At 38.3% G+C, this 22,634-nt stretch overlaps 2 protein-coding genes across 2 annotated transcripts; one reads left to right on the top strand and one right to left on the bottom strand.

The window, feature by feature from the left end:
- Positions 1 to 732: 732 nt before the first annotated feature.
- LOC148400471 (long-chain fatty acid transport protein 2) lies at positions 733 to 9,379 on the bottom strand. Its single transcript, XM_088370281.1, has 10 exons — positions 8,735 to 9,379; positions 7,327 to 7,536; positions 7,019 to 7,177; positions 5,691 to 5,815; positions 3,713 to 3,907; positions 3,179 to 3,269; positions 2,903 to 3,101; positions 2,676 to 2,773; positions 2,248 to 2,378; positions 733 to 1,606 (listed from the first exon to the last, which is right to left on the bottom strand). Exons 1-10 carry the CDS (start codon positions 9,213 to 9,215, stop codon positions 1,430 to 1,432), a joined length of 1,866 nt encoding a protein of 621 aa, XP_088226407.1. The 5' UTR covers positions 9,216 to 9,379; the 3' UTR covers positions 733 to 1,429.
- A 3,825-nt stretch (positions 9,380 to 13,204) lies between these two features.
- On the top strand, positions 13,205 to 19,864 carry gatm (glycine amidinotransferase (L-arginine:glycine amidinotransferase)). The gene is made up of 9 exons (XM_088371896.1): positions 13,205 to 13,356; positions 14,426 to 14,644; positions 14,734 to 14,929; positions 15,670 to 15,860; positions 15,943 to 16,080; positions 16,795 to 16,959; positions 17,063 to 17,126; positions 17,619 to 17,735; positions 17,832 to 19,864. The coding sequence occupies exons 1-9, from the start codon at positions 13,288 to 13,290 to the stop codon at positions 17,942 to 17,944; spliced, it is 1,272 nt and encodes a 423-aa protein (XP_088228022.1). The 5' UTR covers positions 13,205 to 13,287; the 3' UTR covers positions 17,945 to 19,864.
- The last annotated feature ends 2,770 nt before the right edge of the window (positions 19,865 to 22,634 follow it).

The raw sequence follows: 22,634 nt of genomic DNA, 5'->3' as shown, positions 1-22,634 counted from the left end.
ATTAATTGGAAAAAAAACCTTTGTGTTGCATTAAAGTGTATTACAAAACCCTTTTGCCCTGGGATTACTATTTATTAACCAATTGTTGTTGTTTGGTATTGTTTAATCATTAAAAAAAACAATTGAGGACTATCATAGCTGATTCAGTCAATAGGTTGTCATTGTTTTCCCAAGAAAAGCAAATATTTGCAAATATCTTATTTTGATTAAGCACAAGATTACCAGTTTGCTTTTAAGAACTACGGAAATCAGAGAATAATTACTGTTGGGAGGCTGAGGACAACGTCATACATAATTAAAATAGCGGTCATTGTTGATTAATTACTTGAGAATCGATTTGTCAATTGATTCACTTTGACACTTCTAGTTTGTCTGCTTTAAGCCACAAACCATTATCTTAAAGCCGTGACTGATTTCAAACTAGATCAAAGATGTTTAAATACTTGGAAAGGTTAACGCTGTTTCTTGTATATTTGTCACCACCTAGTGGATTATCCTCCAACATTTCAAAATCAGGCTACTCACTGAACCAGGTCAAGGAAAACACATGCCATGTAATGTAATGCTTTGGTATATAAATATACAGTGCGTATATGTGTACATATACACATATACACGTATACACGTATGCACGCACGCACGCACGCACGCACGCACGCACGCACACACACACACACACACACACACACACACACACACACACACACACACACACACACACACACACACACGCAGAGTTTACAGTTTTATTAGTTTGTGCCTATGGCATTTCACATTACAGGTTAGCGATAGCATCAGGCTTTTAGCCAAAAAGCTTAGCGTATTGAGGTGGTTGTAAATAGTCAAAGCGTAACTTTTCTTTTTTTTTTTTTTTTAGTTTGACAATAAACTTCATGTAGAAGTAGGATTATGCAGCTTGAAGCCTCTTTTTGGAAAAATTGTTCATGATCTGCCAAAGAAGTCCTTGTTGTGAAGGGTGTTGACTTCACTGCCACCATATAGCACTTATATCCAAAGCATAAAAAATAGAAGGCTCATATATAGGCAAACTGGTAAATTCATACCTCAAGGTACCACTTTACACTGATGACGAGTATAGTCATCCTATCATAAATCTGGTTACACTGCACTGATCCATCTATCTATTTATCTAAATCAAATCTGAAAATTGGTCATCACTTTACATGTAAACTCTTGACTATTCATGAGAACTTGCTGGTAAATATATATTTATATACTATATGCTATGTACAAATTATAGTGTAAAAATTTCACTTCCCAGATTGGGACACTTCTTAGTATGTCCATTGACTGCGCTTAAAATGGATTGTATACGGTTTCACAAACTTGATTGTAAAAAGGCAAGCAGGAATCCCTGAGCTGGATGATTAATCTAAGTACCTCTGGACCTAGCACAGTGGGACTTGGTCTAGAGCTTAAGGTTTCCTGATACGATGGAACTGTAGACCTCGGCTGTCAGAGGTACATAACTCTTGTGCTTATCATCGAGGATGTACAGGGGCTCCTGGATTCGTCCTGGATCAAAATTCTCCTCCACCAACTTCACTTTCATTTGCTTGAATGTCCCCGTCAACTCCACCACATCCTAAACCAAAAATTGACATTCAGTCACAAGTTGGGGACACTCGTAATGTTATAATAAGAGTTCTAAAAACATATTTATAGTGTTGTACTTTATTATAAAATAAGTTGTTAGAATAAAAGACTTCTGAAAACATATTTATGCTATTGTACCTCGTTGTAAAAAGTTGTTATAATAATAGAAGAGTTCTAAAATACAGTATGTATACTTTAGCTACATCTACATATACAACAACAAAATGCACATAGCGCTGCTATGGTAACTTGTGACCACTAGAGGTCCCTGTTTAACCAAGGTTAACAATAGAACGTCACATCTACATATGTTACACATACACCCACATAATATTTATATTTTCAATATTTATACAATATTTTCTGTACGTTATTTATACTATTAATGTATTATTTACATGTTTGAAACTATTATTTCATGTTATAATAATAACATGCACTTAAATGGTTTCATATCCATTTATTTACACACCAAAAAATGTACAGAGCGGTTGACCCTACTTTGCGGATTTCACTTATCGCGGGGTGGTTTTGGAACCAATTATCCGCGATAAACGAGGGATTACTGTACCTCCACCCAAAAGCAAGCTATAGACCTTCTACTTCCACAGGACAGTGAATGACTCTTACCTTTATCCTTATGAAGCGTGGCCTGGCGTACGCAGGTAGGTAGCTAACCACATGAGAATAGACTTTGCTTCCATCAAACTGGGCACCTTCCTTTACAGTAACAGCGGCCATTCCTATGCGTCCCTCATGCCCTGAACAAAACATACAAATACCACTCAAAGGCAAATTAATATAAAAACTGTAAAAAAATATATATATATCAAGTCATGAAATGTTGATTCTCAATTGTATCATGCAATTCACATCAGTTCTTGTTGCTGCTAGCTGCCTTCTTTAGCTTAAATTTATATTTCTTTGGAATTACCCCTGAAAACATTTCAAGACAATAAGACCAAAACTACAAAACCATGTCTTTGCCATTAATCTTGTGGTGTGGATGTATGACAACATCGGGAAATGTCAGATTCATGACAGATATTTTGAAATACCTGGAACTTGGACCCCGTAAACATTGGCTTCTTTAAGACAATCCGTCAGTGTCAAGATGTCCGAAACTTCTGTTGTAGCCACATTTTCACCTTTCCACCTGTAAACATCAACAAAGACAAAAGAGGACAATTTCTTCTGAACTCACAGTTTTCATTCAAAGTGATGCTTTGACTTTATTACTCTTTTCTTGTCAATGTAGAAGGCTTGAATGACACAATTGCTGTACCTGAATGTGTCACCCACACGATCCTGAAAGTAAATGAAGTTGTCTTTGTCAATCCTCATAAGATCTCCGCTGTTGAAGTAGAGATCTCCCTTTTTGAAAACGTCACGGAGTCTTTTGCGCTCCGTTTGCTCTTCATTTTGGGCATAACCGACGAAAGGAGCTATGTCGGTAATCTTGGATACCAACAGTCCTGTCTCACCTTCAAGAAAAAACATTAATAGTGTTCAATTCTGACTGCTCTGAATGTACAAGTTACATTTTTGCACTTTTGCTGACCTTTGGGTGCCTCAATGCAGAGACCGTTAGCATCTCGAAGCACTTCATCACGCTCTGTATCATACTTGATGAGACTATAAGGGAACAATTTCTAGAAAAAATGAAGACAATAAAATGAATATCTTTGACAGGGTTTTTTTTTTTTTTTTACACCAAGTAACACCTAAAAAAAAGTAGCTCTAAACGTTTATCAAACACGAGGCAGATTTGATATTTGATATTGCCACTCTAGCATTATGCAGTTTGAACGTAAGAAAAAACATTACTTATAGTGATTCCTTCAAAACGCATCACACACGCAAGATTAAAACAAACATAGTTAATAAACAATGAAAAATAAACAGTTCTTAAAGATGAATCCAAATCTACTGAACCCAAATTTGTAAATACAGCACATAACAGTACGTCTTAGGTAGTGATTCTTTTACCACTAGAGGGAGCTGGAATACAACTTTGAAAATCACTGTTAAATAGGATACACACTGTACATAAACTCACTATATTTACAGACACCCAGGGTGGTTGCTTGCTTACCCTGTGCACAAAGTTGACCCTTCCGAGGGCTCCAATTTTTCCTGCATAGTTGACAAATCCCACATTTCCTTCAGTGGAGGCATAGAACTCTTTGATCTGAATGTTCCCAAAGCGGGTCACAAACTCCCGCCATATCTCTGCTCGGATTCCATTTCCAATGGCCAGTCGTACTTTGTGGTCCTTGTCATTTTCTTTCTGTATTTCAAGCAAAGACAGTACAGCAATTCAGAATGGTTTCAAAACTAATTCATACACAATCGCAAATTGAGTAGTCACCATTGTTAGTTGGTTTCTTAGGATACCCAGAAAAAAATCTATACAAAATCCGTCCGTCGGTCCATCCATCCATTTTCTAAAGGTTTGAAGAACACCATACCCTAAACCTATGCACCAAGTAACGGTACTGGTTATCATACCGAGAATTTTAGACGACACAATATCATCATTCCTAGATATTGGTAACTTTTGTTGAATAAATATAAATGAAACAAAATTGACATTGTTTACCTGTCAGGAACAGTTTGACTGTTTTTTAACTGATGTTTTAACTTTTTGCCGTGGTATCATTTCAGTATCAATGTATTTCACTCAGGTGTAGTAGCAAAGTCAAAATTTTTGTATTGTTGCAACACTATTTGAGAGTCCTAACCTTTGAATTTAGCCAGTCTAGGTCATGGTTTTCAAAATTGAGGCAGGATATGACTTAAAATAGGGTAATAATTCTTAGTAGTTAGAGATCACTGGTTTAGGATTACAACTTTATGTAAGCTGGCAGACACCGTGGCTCAGGACCAAATACAGTAGTATGGCCCCACCACTCGGAGCTTGCGCTCCAACGAAGCAACTTTTTTGGCAAGTACACGCGCATTTGCAATCTTCACCTATTCAATAGGACCGAATTCTGGTCTGCAAAATGCTTCAACTTCACTGAATCGACTGAAAGTGCACAAAATATATAAAAATAAAACAAAAATAAATAAGCAACGGCTCACATTCCTTGTGAGAGCCGATAACCAAGTTTACTCGATATGGTCTGCCAGGGTAAAGGCCAGCATCTATTCCGAGTGGTGACCAGATACAAATGATACAGGGTCATGTGCTAAACTGAAGCTCGGGTGCATGTGACACAATTAGATACTCTGAATGGCCGTGTATGAGCAATTTACAGCATGACTGAATACAGTGCATTCATTTCAAGAAGCTAAAAAAATTGTTTCATTATCCTCAAGAAGTGTCGCACTTGTACCAACAATTAAAGGTTACATTATGTATCCATACAGAATCACACCGTCCAAACCCCTGCTGATTCTGACGCAGAAGGCTGGAACCCGATAGTAGAGATTTAACGATTTCTATTTTGGAAAACCAGCTGTGACGAGCTGAGGGAGTGGGAATGTGCAGATTTGGAAAGTTATCTCCAACACGATCTGTAATAAAAGCTCGGTGCTAGTTCGTTCTCAGTATTCTGGATGTGAATTTGTCTTGAATGAAAATATGATACGCTATTTCAAGCAGCGTGGAGGCATGGTGCCAACAAAGCCCTGCCAATGAAATAATCCATGTCAGCTTCTTACTTCCACCAAGTGGGAATCATGAAAGGTGAGATGTTGTACAGTATTTGGACCACATTTGCTAGTTTGTTTCTTTTTGCCCGAAATTCAGATCACGATAAAAACTGATATGTATTTCGAATATTATGAAACTATTTCACAATGGTGTGATTAACTGAAAAAAAGTAACATAGTATATAACTTTGACATTTGCAACTGTTGCTTAGTTGCTACTTTAGACTTGTGTTAAAAGTGTATTGTACTCCCCAAGGACTTATCTGGTGTTACGCTGCTCTACATTTCACATTATTTCATCTGTTAGCATGACTTTCTTCTGTTTATCTCTTCTTGCACTTCTTGTTTTAGCAGCTACTCCTTATTCTCCTTTAGAGATAACAACAAAAGGGCAAAAACACTTGAAACTTTACCTTGGGTGTGCTGCAGAGGTAGCGCATTACTTCTCCTATGTACTGCACAACTGTAACATTGTATTTCCTGCAGTCATCCCAGAACTGAGAAGCCGAAAACCTCCTCTTCAGAATGATTGTAGACCCTCCAAAGACAAGACCATTATCATCAGTCATTAAACCCAACTGTGACTGTTGGCTATAATAATAAATGTTTCGACTCTTATCCTGGGTAATCACTACCTTTAATATTTGTATTAATACATTTTTTTTATATATAAATATTGGAACTGATATCTGGCCCAGTAAACAAATAATCCCAGGCAGTAGGCAGGGGAAACCCGAACTGGTTACTGGCCAATCGCAGGGCACGCGTAGAGTTTATTTGTTTATTTATTTTGGTCCTCATAGAACGGAGGACAATAAAAATGTGCTAAAATAATGATTACATTTAAAGGTGGAACATAATAAATTTTGTGGCTTGGAAGAGCTTGGAAACGTAATGAAAAAGACGTGGGTGACAATGATTTATTTTATACTAATGTAGTTTTGTCTTGGCTATAGATAAAACAGAGGATTTGAACAATCGTTGTGACTCAAGTATGATAAGTATGGTCTTGTGTGATTATCTGGTGTTCCATGCCAGGGAACACTGCAGCTTGTCTCTTCTGAGGTCAAAAGTGGGTTGAATGGTCTCAAGGAATGCAGTATTTGGGAAATTGTCAAACTAAGGCTGGATGTACACTCAAAGTGATTTTTTTTTTGTATATTATTGGAAATGTTGGAGGTGAAAAAATATGGAATTAAATACTCCCCACATATGTAATAGGGTTTACTTTAAGGCTTCGGAAGGTCATTCCAAAAGCTTTGTATCAGACTGATTTATTCAGACAAAGAATCTAATTCAGGCAACGTCAAAAATGAACACAAAGACCTTGAGGTGCGACTTATCACGTAGCAGAAGAAGCGCTGCATCTTCTACTTCCGGGGTTAGCGGAGTTGTTCATAAGTGACATCGAGGATGACAATTTCGTTGGATTTAATGATTTGGAGTGACGCGGAAGGTTCGATAAAATTGTTAGCATGTCATTTATGCTATAGTTATTTGAATAACTCTTAAGTTACATTCGGCACGTTCTCAGTTCCTTGTTTATGTGTTTATGTAATGTTAGCATACCGTACCTTCAGCCTGTTGTTGCCTACTATATTTTTATTTTAGATTGCCTTTCAAGATGTCATGTCTGTTCTTGGCTTTGGATTTTATCAAATAAATTTCCCCCAAAAATGCGATATGGCTGGTGCGACTTATACTCCGGGGCGACTTATAGTCCAGGAAACACGGTACTCACCTGTTTCAATGGAGCCGATAAAGCCTATAATGAAGCCTGCTGTGTGATACAGAGGCAAGTTGATATAAATGACGTCACTCGACGAAACACCATTTGCAGATAAAACAGCCAGAGCTATTAGGAGGCGGTTCTGGTTGACCACTGCTGCTTTGGGCAGCCCTGCAACACATCAGAAAAACTATTTACCTTCAGAGTTTATCAAAAGAGTACGGTAATATAGGTCCTTTGCTAATATTTTAAAATAGGGAGTTAGTTTCTTATCACTCTGCAGTTTGGAGTGCAAGGAATGAAAACTCCCATTGCAGTACCTGTGGTCCCAGACGTGTAAATATAAACAGCAGGACTTTTGTACGTGATGTGTGCTCTGAGCGAGCACGGAACGGCGGCGCTTGACGCTTGATCCACTTTATCGGAGAAGCTTTCGATGCCAGGCGTGTCACAGCTTTGGACCATGAGGAGCACGACGACTCCCTGCTCTCTAAGAGATGGCAGAATGTCCTCAACTGCTTCCTTTAGCTCTGTGGGATACAATAGCCTTTTAGGCTTTATACGACCAAGATTGTGACTTACATTAAAATGCATTGGGGAAAAAAAAAAAACAATTAAACCCTAAAAATTCACCCAAAACACAGACATTCACTAAATGGAGGGGGAGGAGCAACCAGTCCCCCCAAATCTGACTGCATATGCTGATAAACCTCGTATTATCAACAATGGCAGCACAGAACGGCCCTGGAGTGAACAAGATTGTGTTTTCTGTAACGTCTTTGTTTACTTTTGATAAAATTGAACATTTTGGCTTGCTTTATCAATGTTTTTTTTTTTGGTGCCACTACATACATTTAAAATGATAAAAATACTCCGTTGTCATTGTATTAGTGGCTAGCCGATAATGATTATTCAATATTTCTGTTACATGTGGGTCAGTGGATGTCACACGATTGCTGCAACATCCTGACAGGGTTCAATGCTTTAAAACGTTCACACAAAACATAGAATATAATGACAATATAATACACCCTTAAAACTGCTGGGTTAAAAGTTGTACAGTTCCAGGAAGTTGGGTTTGACCTAACTCTGGGTTCTTTTGTAAAAACAAAAATAACAATCCAATTTCTTGGGTTGTTTCGTACAAAACAAAAATAGATTGTTTGTGCAAAACAACTCAGGAAGTTATTAACCCAACTTCTGCCCGATTTTTAACCCAAATTATGTGTTTTTTAACCCAGCATTTCAAGGGTGTATAATCAGGCCCAATTGTTGTGTTGTTCACATTTGAAATCTTGAAACCGGGCAGCAGCCATTGAGTATTTTCAGAATCAAATATTCTGTTAATAAATCCAACACAAATCAAATAATCAAGGTATAGCGATGGTTTAACACATTCCTAGTACTGATCCTTAAAGTGTTGCGAAAGGTTTAAAAATTTGAAGCCTCTGGGCACATGTTTGACATGGCTGCACATGGAGGCTGAAATATGATTGGACCAAAAAATAAAACAAAAATCTAACAGCTTGGAACAGTGCAGCCAAGATGAATGCTGCCCAATGAAGAGAATAGACAATCAGAAAATAATATTGTACTGTAACATGGATGTAGTCGTGTAAATACTGTTAGGTTGTAAATGTAGTCAACAGGAAGGCCTCGCTGGCTCTTAATCCCATAAAAGCAAGGGGACCGTGCACGATCTTAAACTCTTGCAGGCTTCTTGTTTACCTGCTGCTGCAATGAGCACTTTGGCCTTGCTGCAGTTGAAACAGTGCAACAGAGACTTGGTGCGGATGTTGTAGTTGAGCAGTGCCACCGGGGAGCCGAGCTTGGCCAAGGCCAGCCATGTAAACATGAAGGCAGGCTCGTTGGGCATAAACAGGGCCGCGGCGTCCCCGGCTGAGTAGCGAGGGTGAGCGAGGAGCGCGTTGGCCACTTGGTTGCTCTTCTTATCTGTCGATGCGAACGTATAGACGTCATTCTCAAACACCACGAAAGGCTTGTTCGGCTGGGCAGCGGTCTGCTCCAAAAAGCGGTCCAAAGCGAAGTAGACGGGTCTTCTTCTACGCCTCCACACAAACTTGAGTAGAATCCTCACAAGATCTCTTATGTACACGATATCCACCCACAAATAAGGAGAATGTCGTTTAACGACCAAAGCTACGAAGGGGAGAGCCGCAACAAGAGCTGAAAACAAATACATCCACATGGCTGTTTGATAAGGCAGCAAGTTGACAACGGGTTGACAAAAAAATAAATAAACAAGTGCCTAGCCCCGCAGCGAAGTGGGGAATGTGGTAAATAGGATTTTGTCTGGAGGAGGGAGGCGGGGCATCAAATACTCCAAAAAGTACTCGCAATAAGACAAAGTGCAAATACTGACGTGCAAAAAAAAAAGTACTGATGTAATTCGCTTTACCTAAGATTGAAATGTACTGTCAAAAGTACAGCAATGACACTAAAGTAGAAGCACAGGTTAAAAATGAGCAGGGAAAGAATATTGTTTCAACTCATTGCAAAAATAAAAAAGTTCTATTGCTGAAATGTATTTAAGTACCAAAGCAGCAGTGTCAAAAGTACTAACACTCAATACTTAATATGCAATAATAATACAGACACTTGTTTGGAGGGAAAAAAAACTCTTGTAAAAGTTATATAGAAGTAAAGATCATTGTTTTTAAAATAAGCTTTCTACAGTTGATTATAGGCTTACCTTTGGCGCAAAGGCGGTCTAATTTCTTATGAAATTTGAGTTATTTTGCTTTTTCTAACCTGCAAGACGCCTGGTTCACTAAACTCCGCCTCCGTTGTACTCACCGTAAGTACACCAGAGTTGCGTTCAATGACCGCTCACAATGTAGGACGTACGGGAACGAATTGTTGAGGTAATAAAAATCTTTTATAATTGATTTGATGCACCAAAATCAGAACAGCCGCGTGCCAACTCGAGTTGCAGGGTCTGCTCTGAGAAACTGGTTGTGTGTTTCGTCTGCTGGGGCTCGTCCTCTGGTCTTTACTTGGATCAAGCGGTACTGGCTGCTGATTAGAGAGGATACAGTAATCCCTCGTTTTTCCCTGGGGTTACGTTCTGAAAAGGTTAACCGTGGTATCGCGAGGGATGCCTGTAAATGTGCATGAACGCTCTAAGACAGGGGTGGGCAATTAATTTTTACAAGGGGCCACATGAAAAACCTGAGTTGTGTCAGAGGGCCACACCTACGATAACTTAAACCTGCTCAATTTTCTTCCATTGTAAAATGCACTAAATTATTTATTTTAAATAGTTGGTACTGGTAATTAGAAGAATACAATTATTCTGTTTATATTTATATTAAGCTATGTGAAATTGTGGTGTAAAGGTCAAATAAAAAAACAATTATTAATCAGTACAATTTATTCTTAACTTCTTTAACTTTTCCTCAAATGACCGCTCCATCTCTGGGTGTGAAGTTTGATAAAACGTCCTTGTTGGGCTTGCAGTTTTGCTAGCAATGCATCAGCCTCTGATGCGGCCTGTTTATCAGACACATGTATTTTTTCTCATGCTTGGTCGTGTAGTGGCGACTCAAATTATATTCTTTAAACACAGCGACCTGTGTACCACAAATCAGGCACATGGCTTTACCTTTCATTTCTGTAAAGAAATACTTGTTGAAAACACGGCGCTCCTTGTCAACTTTTCTTTTCTTCGCGTTAGCACACATTTTGAGGGCAGCATTACTTCGCGCTGTTCACCTACACGCACAGCTCACATGCACGCACGCACGCTACACGGAAGTGCGACGCCTTTCAAAGTAAAAGCGAAACAGTTGTATTGTACGCACGACACTATATATATATATATATATATATATATATATATATATATATATATATATATATATATATATATTTTTTTTTTTTTTTTTTTTTAAATTACGATTGGCCTCACGCGGGCGGGACAGGGACGCACAAAGTGCCGGATGTGGCCCGCGGGCCGTAATTTGCTCAGGTTTGCTCTAAGACGACTGATTGGAGAGGTTTTGGTGAGGAGGTAGTTTTTTAACATTGCTAAAAGATAAAAAAAATCCGTATTTAACACATTATGTATTATTAATATCGCTAATAAACACATGTGTATAAACAAAACAGAAAAGGTTCTGGTAAAAGTCTGCAGATATGAATTGAATGAAACAAATGTCAAACAAAATTACTGAATGCTTGAAGGGCCAGATTACACAAAGTACTGTGAAGAAAAACATTTTCCTTAAATGAAAGTACAAGTATTTTAAGGACCCCATTAAATGCAAAAATACTTATTCAACTTCTGCTTTTTGATTCAGATACCAAACTCACAATCATTTGACGGTCTTGCATCACTAACTTTCACACTTCTTCATTGATTTCTTCCTCACGTGCACTGTTTAATGCTCCGGATCTGGGTTCATCCTCAACCCATTTATTTCCTTCAGAAAATCCACCGATAGGAACTTGCATTGCTCATCAGTTCATTCATCTGAGCGTTTCTTTTGACCTTTGGGCATCAGCAAAATATTTTCCTTTTTTTTTCTTAGGCCAAAGTAATATCAGCAGTGGAGGTTGTGAAACTCCAGTGAGCACAGTCCAGTCAAGCATGCGGTGACACTGCTGGGTTATCTGCTTTGATTATGTCTACTCCCTTTTCCACCATTTGTTGCCCTCACATGCTTGTGTGAACAACTTCCACTATTTGAAACAGTTGTTGAATTGAGTTTCATTCTGGGGTGGCTTCTATGATGATTATGTTCATTACTTCAAAATAGTTATTTTTTTAAATGCACTGGATTTCGATCAAAAGTAAATGCTACACACTGACTTGACTTTAAGTTAATGGCTTCACGGGGTTAATGTTTTTTTCTGGTACATTTTCATTGTTAGGGATTTTAAATTATATTAATTAATCACAAATTAATTAATTTATGATTAATTAATTGTGCTGCATTGTATACTTCAACTTCCTTTTCTTAAATTTACTCAACTCTATTCATCTGTACTCATTTAAAAAAGCACCGATACACACAAAGTACTTTCTATGGAGCAAAATAAGAAAATTGTAGTTGCAATGTAAAATTGAGCATTAACAAAACCATGCCCCCAAATGGTCACGGTTCGTCAAGCTGGTGTCTGGTTCATAGACTTCCATTGTAAAATGGATCCAGAAAATTCTGTCAGCTGGCATAAAACCTTACCAAAATCATCTGCAAAAGGTCAGTTCCCCTGCATTTCATACTTTCTTTATTATAAACAATGCAACCCTGATATTCGCATGGGGGCAGAGCCCGGGCTTGCCCACTGATAATAAATAATTATAATTGTACAACAAAACTTTGTTTCAAAAAATATTGAAATTAATGTGGTTAAATTGCATGTGAGCGTTTTCCACAAATAAAACGTGGGTTGACCATCTAACAAAAATAAGAATACTGAAAAATAGTCAGTCGATTGGTGAATCCGTCGGCGCCTCGACTTAAGTATGCACAGCTCCAATACAATCTTGAGGTATGAGTGACCTGACTTAGAAATGTATACATATTTTTTATTAGTTTTTTTTTGTTTTGCCTTGACTTGTAAGCAAAAATAAGAGATACAAGCGCTGTGTGGCAACCTTATGTCTGCTTGTCTTAGTGTTGATTAAATACAAAATGCCATAAATGGATGAACGAATAGCATCAAAAGTCCTGGTGTTCTGACCTTTTAAGCCATTGGATCATTAAAGGTACAAATTTAGCACCATTTTCTGACAGTGTAGAGTGGAGCACATTGCTGGCGTCCAGCCTAACCCTTCTGCCTCTGAGATAATTTACCATGGCTCATCAAAGAGAGCGAGCCATTTTTAACACTTGATCAATAATTTACAAAACACCCATGAACTGACCAAGATATGGAATTGTTAAAATAACAAAACTACCAATTCATATTCCTGTTCACTGGATACCCTTTAGAAAAACATGCACTTTCAAAGAGGCTGTTTATCCCCGTCCAAGTAATGATTCTTACAACATTTTCAGACGCTCTCCTTGGAAACCTTTAGCGCCAGTAGGCCAGTAGATAAGAATTTGCTGGTGTAAGGGATTGTGTTTCAGAAATGCTTCTTTCCTCAAGTCACGTTGCCGCACAACCTGCAGCCGACCAATGATTTTGCAGGCATGTATTTGTGATGCTATAAAGCCCGCCGTGAGCTGAGGCGTCATCATTCTAAAGAAAGGGAGTAAGGAGGACTGGTAGCTGCGTTTGAAGTCACACTAAGTCATCATTGGGCTATAATGCTGCGAGTGAGGTGCCTCAGAGGAGGGAGCAGAGGGGCCGAGGCTGCCCATCTGATCGGAGCCATGGTTTGTATTTTGTTTCTTTTAAAAAAAAAAAAAAAAAAAAAAAAATTAATTCAAATGCAGGCATGGGTATTAGTTGTACTATGTTCATTTTGTTTTCACTCGTCAATTATTTAACTGGTTCTTTTATCACAAACAAGATATTTAGATATTTAGGCTTGTACTTCCGACTCTGATGAAGAACCAGTTACATAATTGGCATGGGTATTACTTTAGAGTTTCAGCTGGATTTATAAGTTTGTGTGTATTATGGCTGCCCGTCCCCTGAGTGGCGGGACAGCTGCAATGCACAGATGCGCTCTCAACTCTTTGACACCAGAGCTGCTTCTGAGCCCTAAAGATTGTGTCTATCTGAATGTAGATAAGGAACACCTACTGATACGTGTACTTTGGCATAGAACCAACCTGTCTTTGCTCTGATAGCCAGTCCGAAGGGTCAAAACCTTGACTATGAAAAGCAGATTATAACATAAAAGCCTTTCCATTCAATTTAATTTGCCTCTCACGGTGATTCTGAAAAGTTCGGCTCCCTTCAGTGTTCCAGAAACACTCAATTAAATGTTCAAACTGTCCATAATGCTACAACTTTTTTTTTTAATCCAGTACAGAACACATACATTCAGTTGTATTTAATTTTTAGTTACAATACATTTGCCTTTAATGTTTTTGAATCGTTTAGACTTTTATATCTTGTGCTACTTTGCTCTTTCTCCTCGCCAGTAAAATAGCACACTTGTCGAATGATTAGGGAAAACCAGAGTTACGTATGTATCAAACTATGGTTCCATGAATCCAAATGAATGCCAGGGGCAGTGCTGAAAGTGCAATGAATGAGAATGCATATCAACAAACATTAGTACCACCGGATGACTCAGGGCATGTATATATATATATATATACTTGGTAAGTCTGCAAATTATTCGGACAACTTTGGCAAAACTGTACAGTGATTAACATCTGTGTGCTACTAGTACCACAAGTTGAATTTTATCGTTTATCAAGTTATCTTAAATTCCGCTCTGGTACTTTCACCTCTTAATCCACTATACCCCCCCCCCCTCTCAATCCCTAGTTGACCCGTGCAACGACTGGTTGGGTGCAGAGGGCCTTCCAGACCACCTCCAGCGCCGCAGCTGCTCAAACACAGCCGACGGTTGAAGACGACCATGTTACTGATCCTGCACAGCAGGAGTGTCCTGTTAGCAGCTACAATGAATGGGACCCTCTTGAGGAGGTCATTGTGGGCCGTGCTGAAAATGCCCGTGTGCCTCCCTTCACTGTGGAAGTGAAAGTGAGGCGCTTTTGTTGTTCCTAAAATAACATCAAATTATATTCACAGGACTGGACAAAATACGACTGATGCGTTTTCTTTCCTGCCAGGCAAACACATATGAGAAGTACTGGTCCTTCTACCAGAAGTATGGGGGCCAACCTTTTCCCGTGGACCACTTAAAAAAAGCTGTTTCTGAAATTGAAGAAATGTGCAATATTCTCCGTCACGAGGGTGTGAATGTGAGGAGGCCAGAGCCGATTGACTGGTCCATGGAATACAAAACTCCAGACTTCCAATCATCAGGTTTCTGTTTGACTTTATTGTTTAATGCCATTGAACTGCTGCTTTATGTTTAAATTGTTGAATGTGTTTATTTATGTAAAGCACATTTTGTTAGTCGTGATTGTTTTTTTGAAAAATGCTCTATGAAGTTGAATTGTCTGAAATATTCGAAATAGGAACCGAGTTGTGACATGAATAGATGAGTAAATGACGCCGCCACAAATGTTCTACCGATTACGATTCTAGTGTGCCGTGCAATGTTGATGAAAATCAAATTCAGTATGAAAGCACAAAACACGTTTATTTCATACAGTCACACATGTTCTTCAACAATCCTGCCTCACGTTTCACATACCAAATGCAGCATGTTGCATTTCAGTTCTAAAATAAAACAATGACACATTATCACAACATTGCTAAGATTAGATCACGTCTTACATTTATTCATGTACATCGAGACGGATCTCTGTTGCAAATATCCAAAACATGCGGGTAATTGACACCCCGGTGAAATGTACAGTTGTCACGATGATTCTACAACCATTCAGTATAATTTCCAATGACATGAATTCCCTCAAATAACTGGTTTGCGCATGATTCAATTAAAAAAAAAAAAAAGGAACTCTAAGTGCATGTGCACATGCACATGGAACGAAGACTCTCACATTAGTTCTTCCACCAACAACAATCAATTCGCATAGCGATTGCTTGTTCTATTAGCAACGATGTGAAAGATGCTATGTTGCTATGTTGTTTCGTAGGCATGTATGCAGCAATGCCCCGGGATATCCTTCTGGTAGTGGGAAATGAGATCATCGAGGCTCCGATGGCGTGGAGGGCTCGCTTTTTCGAGTACCGAGCATACCGGCCTTTGATCAAGGAGTACTTCAGAAAAGGTGCTAAATGGACCACTGCTCCCAAACCCACTATGTCTGATGAGCTCTACGATCAGGTGACGCCTTACGGTCGTGGCCCATACCATGTTTCCTTCTCTTTCATTTAAATGACACTGGATTTGTTTTGACTTCTTCTAGGACTATCCCATCCGCACAGTGGAGGACAGACACAAGCTGGCCGCTCAGGGCAAATTTGTTACCACGGAGCACGAGCCCTGCTTTGACGCTGCTGATTTCATTCGTGCTGGCAAGGACATTTTTGTTCAGAGAAGTCAGGTACACCTAAGACGCGTCTCAAGTAACTTTATTCCTCCACAGCTTGACCTTTACTGTGAGCCATAACCATTTGCTACGTGCAGAATGAAAGATTACTTCAGCCTTGGACCATAAATCAACGTCAGTTTGAGAGTTAATAGATGTAAAAAAAAAAAACAATAGCGCAAATTTATTGTAGGGTGGGGCTCCAACCAGTGGCATGTGTGTGTGTGTCTGTGTGTGTGTGTGTGTGTGTGTGTGTGTGTGTGTGTGTGTGTGTGTGTGTGTGTGTGTCTGGGGGGGAGTCATGGGGTGGCCAAGGCTATGTCAGGATGACACCAAAGCAAAAATTTTGAAACAAGTTATCAATGAATAGTTTTTTTTTTATAGTAAATATTTGCATCCAAGCGCATACACGCACACACACGCACACACCAGCAACAAAATAATAAAATTACATAAATAAATTAATTATAATAATAAAGATGTAATTTTGTTGTTTCTATAGAAAACACTGTTGTTAATGTGCTGGCCTTACTTAGAGTCACACAATGCTATAAAAATCTCCACTTTCATCTTAAAAAAATAAACCAATGGTAAATTTAAAATGATTATTTTTTTAGTTATTTCATACACGCATTAAGACCACAAGTCTAGTCGATTCTTTCATTTGACTTCATAATGAGCAACCATATCACATCAAGCCACTCAGTTGAGTGTGTGCATATCCCGTAGGTTACAAACTACATGGGAATTGAGTGGATGCGCCGTCACCTGGCCCCAGACTACAATATCCACATCATCTCATTCAAAGACCCGAACCCCATGCACATTGATGCTACTTTCAACATCATCGGACCAGGACTTGTGCTGTCAAACCCTGATCGGCCATGTCGCCAGGTTAGAGTGGAATTTGCTGTCTATGTAATGCAGCAAAACCTGCTGGAGCAAGTTTGGTATCTAATTGGAAGGTTATAATGGTTCTTATTATGTTTTCTTTTAGATTGATATGTTCAAGAAGGCAGGCTGGACTGTTGTAAAACCTCCAACACCTCTGATTTCCGATGGTGAGTACAGACTGCAATTGAATGCACCTTGTTTTAGAAAGTGAATATCACCTCGAGGTGAAAGATGAGATTATTGTTTTTGTTATTGCTAGTGTACATGTTTATTGTTTTAAATAGATGTTTTTTTTAAATCGATTAACTGCAAGCAATCAATATGCATGCATACATAGTACAGCAAAATATGTGCTTGCTGACAGGGTGGACAGTGACAGGCTTTTTTATTTATTTATTTACAGTTAAACCATTTCTATTTTGTATAATTTCACCATTTAAACACTTTTGTTAGCAAACCGTTATGGTGAACATGCCAAAAATACAATACTTATAATAAGACCTCAAAGCTTTATCATTCTGTTGGATTTTTATTTTTATGACTGAGTAATTCTGATCAAGACACCAATAGCAATTTATAGTCATATTGAAACAATAAAAGAAAACCATTTCAAATTCATCAATACATTACGTTAATACCTTATTTGCATATTTGTGTAGATCACCCTCTATGGATGTCCTCTAAATGGTTGTCCATGAATGTTCTGATGCTGGATGAGAAGCGTGTCATGGTTGAGTCCAATGAATACACCATTCAGAAAATGTTCGAGAGCCTCGGTGAGTTTAACAAATGTATTGCTAATCCCAATTACCGACGAGTAGAGTCATCTGACAAATCTTTATTGTTTTATATTTATTTTTTTTGTGTTGTAGGTATAAACACCATAAAGGTGAACATTCGCCATGCCAACTCGCTGGGTGGTGGCTTCCATTGCTGGACTACTGACGTCCGCCGTCGTGGTACACTGCAGTCCTACTTTCACTAGCCTTGCCAGAAATGGGCAGTTTTTATTGAGCTTTAAATGATTAGAGGCTCAATTTGGAATTTTAACTCAATTGCTGCTTATGGATTTATTACCTAGTGTCTATCAAGATTAACATTAATATTAACAGGGCGGCTGTACAGATTTTACTTTGCAAGTCAACTTTTCCAACTTGAGTGTCAAAATAGTGAACATTGGGATTTTTATAGTAAGTGTATTGACAAATACGCAAATCCATTAACTAGTCGTAACAGTTGGCACTAAAATCTTGCTCTTGATTGGGTCTTCATGTCTTGGGTGAATATGAATGTATTGTTTTGATTTGACATTGCTGTGCATTACAATGCCTTTGCAAACAGCTTTGTTTTGATGTACAGTGAACCCTGACTTATTCATGATTAGGCATTCAAAAATTGTTGAATTTTTTATGTGTGTGTGTGTGCAGGGGGCTAGCATCTGTTATTTGTTAAAACAAAAGTCACCAAAGCCATGTCTAATATAAATTACATTGGCCATTTTGGGGCCATAAAACGTTGTTGAATTAAGGAGAGGAGGTTCATATAGTCACTACAGCCTCGTCTAATAGAAAAAAGTGCATTGCCACTATCTTGTGATGTATATTGGCAATTATAAACCTGTATGGGTGGCGTCAATTGTTCGTGACTAGCGGGGTTCACTGTACACTCACCAGCCACTTTATTAGCTACACTTTGTGATTGTATGCAACATTCCTGCTATGAATTCTACATTATACAAACATTTTTAAATCAAGGATCCAAGTAAACTTTTCTGGATTTTTTTGCATTGATTCAGAATTTGTCCTTGTTTTGTTGTCTAGCACATCAGGTTTTAAAGTAATAAACAGGAAAATAAAAATAATCTAATGTTATATTTAATATAGTGATATATTTTATAATATTTATGAATTAAGGGTTAGGTTCATTAAAAGGTGGATTTTTTTCAGAAACATCGTCGCTATGAATTACAAAGCAAGTCCAAAATTTTATCGGTCAATCGTAAAAAAACAATGTGCATCATGTGCTTGCAAAAAAACCCCAAAACAAAACATTTTTGAAATCTGCTTTAAAAATACATTTAGGGACATAAAGCCGATATGTAAGATATGAATCTCCCTGATGTTGCTTTCTGTGAAGTTGATAGAATGCATTGTGGCAGCGAAATCATGGCAGAGTGGTTGCATTGCACTGTTCAAGTGTATCTAATAAATTGTTGACGTACGTGCTCAATAGCACCGTCACTTTCCTTCAACATACGTATATCTCAATATTAACTGCATTTCTGGCCTGGCTATTGTTTCCGGCTTTGACATCTTCAAGTCAACATGAGGACAAGGTAGAGTTTGGTATGAGAATGTCGCCAAACTTGGGCACAGGGGGAAGGGAACTACTTCCTTTTGAACACTCAGAAACAACACTTCTGTGGTTTTCTAAACTATTTTTATATTTAAATAAATGTATTCAAGTTGTTATGTGGGTTATTAAACATGATGAATTTCTTTTCACTGGGAGATTTTGTAAAAATCTCAATTGATTGGACAAAGTTCTATTTATATTTGTCATTTTTCTCTTTATTTGGATTTCCCACCAATTCATGTTTTTTTTATATATATATTTACAGTCCATATTGTAGCCTTTACCTTTTGCCTCTGCTGTTCTTGTTGCAAAACTGGGCCAGTTATATGCTGCAAGTCATTCTCACTGAATTGGGTGGCTGTTTTTGTTTGCACAGCAGAAATGCCTTAAGAATGAAGAAAGAAATGTGTCTGTAATGCCTGAATTTCATTTTCAGAAGGATACAGTCAAAAGTGTTTGCATCCTAAAGTCTGTTGCGAGTGGAGTCCAGTAATAAGGAAAGCAAGTGCTGTTTTGTATTGTGCAACATTAATAAATAGAATTAAAAACATGTGTATCAATTTTGCAAATGTCTTATGTGACAAATATGGTAAATTTTCCATCCATTTCTGGCAAGCGTTGCAGGTGAGCTGACTTACCTTGGATTGTTCGCTAGTTTCAAATGATCACATCCTTATCAAGCGGCTTACTGATGACCTTGATCATTTAAAACGTGATCTGGAAGGATACTTCTAAAACAAGCAGGATAGGTTAGTCGTGTAAGGTCAACAAGGTTGTAGGTAGAAACGTGGCGGGTTTAAGTATCACCAAAGCAATTTCGTACTCTCCTGTTGAGTTACAGGATCAGTAGAAGACATACCCAATGCTATGTGGCTTGCATTACATTATACAGCAAAGGGTCAATAGTGCAGACGCTGCTGTAAATTGATGATATTGCAGTGTTGCATGTTGCTGACATCTATTGGTAAAATGTATTCACTACAGTTCAAGAAAGATGGAGGTAGAGGCGCTTTGAATAAACTGCAGAGCAGCAATAATAATAATAATGATAATAACAATAGTAATGATAATAATAATAATAATATACACACTGAGTAGTAAAAATACAAAAAAATGCCCAACAGAAGGAGAAAATTCAGCTCACAGGTGTTGTTTTGAAGATGGCTAGCGTTGACTTAATTCTCAATTGTTTTCCCACCATCTTGTGGCATCTTAGTGTCAAGGGACTATGCTAAAGTGAGTTGAGGAGTTTTACTGAACCAAAATACTTTGTTGTCATCTGGTGGCAATTAAAGGGGAATTCAAAACCTTTTTCAGGTTTGCGTCATTTACATGCAGATTCTTGCCGTTCGCTGGGGAACACTGTTCTCAATTAGTGATAGATGAAATATCTACTTACGTATAGTTATAAAGTATTTGTACTTTGTTACTTCCCCACCACATGGCACAATCATTTGTGCCCCCAAGACCAATAAGCAATCAAAACATGGCTGTCCTGTCAGACACTAGTTCTTTGGGCTCTTTGACATTGTGCTCAAGAACGCGGCCTATTTGAGCACCTCCCGTTCTTCGTCACAATGTGGCCTGGATCAGCCGCTGAAGGGGTGAATGCGATCAGGTTGCAGCCGTGGCCTGTGATAAGGCCCGGGCATCCTAATCCTGCTGCATGGTCACACTTTGGGATTGGGAGGGTGGTGCATCATGAAAGTTGGTGAAGAAGTTACAAAGTTACTAAATTCTTCTGCCATTATGACTCCACTGATTGTTTGCTTTTATCCTGGCCGACGTGCATATCCACACTGCACATACTGCAACAGTTTTCAGACTTGACAACCAATTAGTAGGACACTACTGTATTTGTGTATGAAAAAGTATTTTTCTTATAACATAATGTCCTTTGAAGAAGTAATGTGGTCATATGCTCACGAGGCTGCAGCTTGTATAGAATCTATATTAGGCCTCTGTACTGCAGTCAGCTGATGAAATTGTGACAACATGTTCCAGCACAGCGTGATTTGCTCACTTGTTCAAAAAAATATGGGATGCATAACCAAGCAATTTATCAGCATCACAACTAACATTACTGCTTTTTTAAAATGAATTTTATTGTACAAATGAAGTCATATATTGCAATGAAACACAGGATGAAGAAGCTTCACTTACGCCTGGACACTAAAGGGTTAAAGGTGCCTATTGTAAGCTGAACAACAGATTGGTCATGACCAGGAACTGCATGTAAAACAAAAACAAAGATAAAACGAGGACATTGCGTACAGACAATACATGATACAAAAGAATAGCTGCTGTGTTCAAAGTTTAGATTTTCTGTGTTGTGTCTAGACATTTTGAAAAGCAGACCCCTTGACATAGTGAAATCCTTGTTTGAACAAGAATATGAGAAAAAAGGTCACAATGTCTATATTTGCCAAGTCCAGAGTGCGTTTCTCACACACACACACACACACACACACGCACACACACGGAAAAGGAATTAGAATTAGCTGCCAGTATTAAATTGTGGCCATACCAGAAAGATCCCAGATTGCTCCTGTTTTCTGTGCTGTGTTCTGTCTCACTGGTTAAGTTATGCCTCTTAACAATTAGATAGCTGACTTGAGCAGCAAACCAACCATGCAAAGGTTTTCTCAGAACCTTGGACACAGAACTTTGAATGTTTTTCTATCTCTGAATTATGCTGTTTTCCCGGTCCGCCTCACTTTTTGCTGATGTTTGTTTGCACTTTGTTAATTGCTCTTCTACCATCCTTTTGGTTGTGCGTCATTCGTCTGATTTTTGTACTTTCTCTTTGTTGTCCTTTTTCCTGTTTTCTTTTTTGTACTTTGTCTAAAGTTACTATACCAGCACATCCGTAGCATCGTTTGTTGAAAATTAATAAAGAGTTACCTTTTCACAATCTATGTGATGCACATGATTATTCCTACTCCGACTGGCGGGTTAGAGGAAAGCTGGTTCCAGCCAAGTTTGATTAATAAACCATCTGTCTTGATCCGTACACATCAATCCATTGAATAATAATTAACTCTTGAGTGGAATATTTTTAATTTGTAGTGTTATGTATTACTATTGATTGATAAGGACAGAAGCAGGAAAATAATCTGTTTTGCAAGACCATTTCTTTTATATCCATCTTAAGGTTCTACTAGTAGGCCCTAATTGGCACTGGTATATTCTAATGTTTTCTATAGTTGTTCTACTAATGCGCTGAATTGTGTAGTGAGGACAAAAGTAGATGCTCAAAATGCAGTGCGTGGAGGAAGAAACCCGTTTTTCTTCTGCATTTAGGCATTTGGCCAAGAGGA

Source organism: Syngnathus floridae, chromosome 3, assembly GCF_059516105.1.
Source record: "Syngnathus floridae isolate MCC-2025c chromosome 3, RoL_Sflo_1.0, whole genome shotgun sequence".
In the NCBI taxonomy this organism is placed as follows: Eukaryota; Metazoa; Chordata; class Actinopteri; order Syngnathiformes; family Syngnathidae; genus Syngnathus; species Syngnathus floridae.
The sequence above is the reverse complement of the archived record's forward strand: the minus strand, read 5'-3'. Positions and strand labels throughout refer to the sequence as shown.

What these genes read in the sequence shown, in the direction of transcription:
- LOC148400471 (XM_088370281.1), bottom strand. Translation starts at nt 9,215, where the DNA reads ATGTGGATGTATTTGTTTTCAGCTCTTGTTGCGGCTCTCCCCTTCGTA. An exon ending in TATCGGCTCCATTGAAACAG is followed by an intron (nt 5,816 to 7,018) that starts GTGAGTACCGTG and finishes TTGTCTTTGGAG; the next exon opens with GGTCTACAATCATTCTGAAG. An exon ending in CTGCATTGAGGCACCCAAAG is followed by an intron (nt 3,102 to 3,178) that starts GTCAGCAAAAGT and finishes TTTTTCTTGAAG; the next exon opens with GTGAGACAGGACTGTTGGTA.
- gatm (XM_088371896.1), top strand. Translation starts at nt 13,288, where the DNA reads ATGCTGCGAGTGAGGTGCCTCAGAGGAGGGAGCAGAGGGGCCGAGGCT. An exon ending in CCCATCTGATCGGAGCCATG is followed by an intron (nt 13,357 to 14,425) that starts GTTTGTATTTTG and finishes CTCAATCCCTAG; the next exon opens with TTGACCCGTGCAACGACTGG. An exon ending in GAAAATGTTCGAGAGCCTCG is followed by an intron (nt 17,736 to 17,831) that starts GTGAGTTTAACA and finishes TTTGTGTTGTAG; the next exon opens with GTATAAACACCATAAAGGTG.